Source organism: Centruroides vittatus, unplaced genomic scaffold, assembly GCF_030686945.1.
Source record: "Centruroides vittatus isolate TY-2023 unplaced genomic scaffold, ASM3068694v2 contig_1506, whole genome shotgun sequence".
Lineage (NCBI taxonomy): Eukaryota > Metazoa > Arthropoda > Arachnida > Scorpiones > Buthidae > Centruroides > Centruroides vittatus.
Window position 1 is genome coordinate 549,814 of NW_027120931.1, and position 5,057 is coordinate 554,870.

The 5,057-nt window shown below is 31.9% G+C and overlaps 1 protein-coding gene across 1 annotated transcript; it reads left to right on the forward strand.

The window, feature by feature from the left end:
* The first annotated feature begins 3,473 nt into the window (after positions 1-3,473).
* LOC136968699 (uncharacterized) lies at positions 3,474-4,640 on the forward strand. The gene has a single exon (XM_067262708.1). The coding sequence runs from the start codon at positions 3,534-3,536 to the stop codon at positions 4,560-4,562; it is 1,029 nt and encodes a 342-aa protein (XP_067118809.1). The 5' UTR covers positions 3,474-3,533; the 3' UTR covers positions 4,563-4,640.
* The last annotated feature ends 417 nt before the right edge of the window (positions 4,641-5,057 follow it).

Below are 5,057 nucleotides of genomic sequence, written 5' to 3' on the forward strand. Positions count from 1 at the left end.
GTATTTAAAGAATTCTTGAAAATTATATTTTGTTCTATAGAAGAGTTTTTACAATATAAAGTTACATAGAGAATTCAAATCTACATATTATCGTAAGATATTTAATAAATAATAAATTTCATAAATGAAATTTTATTGCAGATAGTTTTAAAGTAAAATTTTTCCTTATAATTACACGGTAAATGCTGATTCTCTACATCAATTTTTCATAAATTTGGCTGCCTGCTAGTTTACATTTTAGTTTTTATAAATATTTTACTATCGATTACATGTTATCATATATTATTTTGTTTATAATGTTATCGATATCTTTTGATTTTTTTTTTATTGAAAAAATTATGTCCAGTTCAAATTGGTTTTTCTTAGAGTGAAAACTTTATAGAAAATTCACACTGTACATCAATCATATCTCTTCCTCTACCTCTAATATTATTAAACTGATTTTCTGTGGAATTATGTTTTATCGATTTGGCTTCATTGCTTGGAATGCTTTTGTTGTGGCCAACCATCTCACTTTTAATCTGAATTTAATACCATCTAAAGCCGTGAGTTTCTAGTTACATAATAACAACAGCACCGTCAATACTGTATCAATTTCGAGAAGAGAGTTGTCTAAGTACCTTGCTGCTTAATTTTCATCCCATAGAAACTAGTTTGTTTAGCAAAGACTGGTATAAACAATGGTTCTTGTCAAATGGTAATGGCTGATGATGGTCCTATAGCCTAAAACACTGGTTTTCTGTGAAGTTTTCACTCCAGAAAAAGTGATGTAAATTGGATTTATGTTCAAGAAACTTTCTTAGCATATAAAAGCACTAAGAATCAAATATTTAGTATTGTGGATCTCTTGAAGTTTCTGATGATAATGAAATACAGCACAATTTGCTCATTAAGGATATATATATACATACACACTTTATTTTTATGCATATAAACTGCAGGTTATCTGTGTTTAAAAGACAATTTGAGTGCAGATTATGTAATGGGATGGATTGTGTGCCTATTTTAAACTTTAATTAAAAACTCTGACCTGTAGAACAATGGCTGCTTGATAGGCGTGACTTAAATTGTATAGTAGAAAAGTAATTATAAAGAAATCTCTGTACGATGATGGCTTTTTTAAGTAGGTTTACCTAATATAGCAGAAATTTACTTTTGTTCGAAGTAGTTAATTATTCCTTTATAGAGTATTGATTAATTATAAAAATCGCATACAGGATGATCAAACAAAAAATTTACTTTAAGTAGACTTTGACATCTGACTAACTCGTCATATGTCCTTGATTTATTTATTCAGACTTTTATATTTTATTTCTCAAATTTTGATAAATAAATTTTGGAGATTTAAGTGTTTCTTGCAACACTGTCGGCCGGCGGCATTGCCAGATCTGCTCTTTGTAAGTAAATTTTTTATTTTATCACCGACAAATTTATATAATACCTAAAAAGTAATGGTAAACTATTTCAATTTTGATAAAACAAATCAAAATTTTTATAGTGTAATATCTTGAACTTAAACTTGTATAATTTGTAATAATCTATTTGAACAAAGTTTTTGATGTCTAATGAAAAAAAACTTATGTATAAGTTATATGTTATGAATATAATATGTATACATATGTATTAATTTAATTTTTAAATGGTTAAAATTGAACAAATAGACTTTAATGGGAGTTAATGCCATTCTATTTTATAACTGTTAAGTAGGTTTACAGGTTGAATCAAAAGTTTCCATACATAGACAAATGACTAATAATATTGTGCAGTCACTTGTAAGCCATAAGTCTTTACCATTCAACTTAATGCACATACCAATACATTCCTCCATTTGTGGAAAATGAGTGTTAATGCATCTAGTGTTTTATGTATAGTGTGTGTATGTGTGTGTATATACACGCACATTATGGATGTGTTTACAGGTATATGGTCCATGTTTTGTTATTTCATTTCGGTTTCAACATGGTTTTCAAATGCCCCACAAATAAAATAGATGAAGTAATATTTTAAGACTGCGGAGTGCAATGGTCAATTCCACGATATGGCAATAGCCGATCCGGTCGTGGGTATACGTAGAAACTATGTACGAAAACTTTTGACTTACTCTGTAGTACAGTATTATCTGATTAAATTTCAGTATTTTGTAATTCAGTTTAATGAGTTTTTATTAAGAAATTAATTATAAGAAGTAAATTTTTACTCTGTAAATAAAATTCTATGTGAATATATGTATTTATAAAATCATCATATTTTTTTTTCATTGCTTATTTTTGTAATAATTTATGCGTTTAACATTTGAACTTTTTTTCTATTGTCTTTTGTTTGATCTCAGTATTTGAGACCAAAGAAAAATTTCGATATTTATGTATGCAAAAAATAAATTCTCATTTTTGATAACATTTTGATGTGAAAAAGAATTATTCATAAAATGTTAGTTTAAAAAATGTCATAAAATTAAAATTTCTAACACTAGATTACTTTGAACTTTTCAAATGTAATTTGGCTCTTTACAGGGTGTCTCAGAATAACTTTTACAGTTGTTGATACATTACACTGTTCTCAAGATTAGAAGAGAGTTTGTTGATGCCGAACTGTAGTGGGAATTGAATGGTAGTAACATGTACGACATGGAGACCTTTTCTTGTTATGATACACTACTCTAAAGTTATTCTGGGACACCCTGTATATAATTTATATTCATGGTTGGTCATAACAAATAAAAATTATATAATAGAGATAACTTTATATTTATGCACATAAGAGTAAAAACAAAGACTAACTTTGAACAATTTAACTTTCAAAGAATTGCTTTGACAGTTCTAGAATATTAAATACACATACAATACTGTGTGTGTGAGTAAATGAAAATAATTTATATACACACAACAAACAAACAAACAAAATTCTGAAGAATGAAGCAAAGTAAATTACTAAGAAAACAGATTCAAAATATTTTAAATATATATATATTTTTTTCTTAGTAATACCAGTACATATTTTTTTACGTCTGGGTTGCCCTTTTTCTAATTCCTAAGGGGCCCAACAGAAAATTCATAGTTTCTAGCTAGCATATTCTGCAAATATAAAAATACAGTAATGAACGATATTTATCCATTGTCTCATGCAATTATTTTCATGTAGTTATTTGTTGTCGTATGCCTTCCCACATTCCTTCTTTTCCAGGCCAAGTTAGGCCCGAGTGCAACTAGCTCCAGCTTGTGGGAACGCTGATCCGATGTTGAATTGCAGAGTTGGAAGCTTCTTGCATATTTTATTCCCTAGAAATTTTTCATGGTCGATCTGTTCCGAATATGCCGGGACTCATTCTTCCCATCAACTTCATTGTGAGCCTGGCCGAACCTACCATAGGTATGGGAAAAGGCTGTCTTACTTTTACAAAAGTAAGAAAAATAAATACTGAACTTCCACTATTCAACGTCATTTAAATTTTTGTTTACAGTTAACTAAACAATAAGAATTAATAAAGCGAACGCAACAAGGAAAATTTTTAACAAAGACAACAAAGAATTGACAATATGCAAAACCGAAGAGGAAGACGTCAAGAGACAATCGAAAATCGCGACATTTCTATGGCTCTAGATTCTCGAATCAATCGATCCTTCCATTCCGACGACATCAAAGAGTTTTCGGGAGAGAAACTTCTTCTCGAGATTCTCACTTTGTATTATTCCTGGAAGAGGATCCACGGCAATATCTCGGCCGATAAAAACTTCGAAAGGCTCGTCGTCTACCACATGGCCAAAGTGTGCACTTACTGGAATGTCAAGGATTCGTCTTTGGTAGCCGAAGTGCTCAATTGCATATTTCACTCCGAAGGACATTTCTCTATGATATTCAATCACGCCGGCATATACTCCAACAACGCGTTGTCTGTGGGCCAGTGGCTGTTGACGCCCGAACAACACGACGCCCATCTCGTAGAACACCACACCGTTTCTTTCTTTCTTTACCACGCCAACAGACTCAGGATGACGTTTTGTGGCACGCGTTTTGTCGATCGCTGTATCGAATATCCGTCTCGACTGGCTCCGTGCTATCTGGCTGCAATTCTCGTCAAACCCCAATTGCTACTACTTCTATTGCAATACGGCGCAAGACTCGTCCCAAAATACGAAGAACTGAGAACTTTCCTGGACAATTTCGAAGCCGCGGATTTATATATCGTGTTGTTAAAACTTATATCGAGGCTGAGAGAAACAGTAGGCGACGATCTCGATGCGGCTTTGGACAACGACAATTCTCGCAAAATATTGAGTTGCTTGAGGTTCCTGTTGAGAGCTTCGGGTCAATTGCAAAAGCGATCGATCGAGTTGATTATTTATCAGGCCGATAACGAAAGAAATAGACATTTTATGTACAAACTGATGGATGCGGGTGTTCTGGCATCGTTACGCCGTCATTATTTGGAGCCGTGCCCGTTGAAACACTTTGCGAGATGTACGATAAGAAACGTTCTCAATGAAAATTGGCAACTTCCTGGTGGAATACCGAAGCTTCCTTTGCCTTTGTTTATTCAGAAATACTTAAATCTTCTCGAAGACTGATTAGCAAAGGTAAAAAATAATGCTAAAATATAGCACCATTTAAAAATTGTTTAAATTCGAATTTTATAAATTTTTGAGTGTCCAAAAACTGTATTGTTCTTAGGCTGAATATTTCAACAAACTTGAAAATCTTCTGAAATAGTTTTTCTTGAAAATGTGTATAATCATAATAATTTAAATAAATTATTATATTTTCAACATCTTTAGTGTTTGTTAATGTTTTTATTTTCCTGGCTGTTATGCATATAACACGGAAAAATATTGAAATTGTTTCAAATTTGACTCTTCGGGATTTTTTGAAATTTCCACGTTTTGTACCCCTGAACCTAAAATATGTGAAAAAAAAATTCACGTATGTGTGTTGGCGTCTATATCGTTTAATATCTCAGAATAAACGAAATTTGACCTGGTAAGTTACAATAGGCATCCACGGTATTAAAAGCCAAGGAGTAGGGAGATAGAAGGGTCACGTGTCATATCTCGAATGGGGTCGAA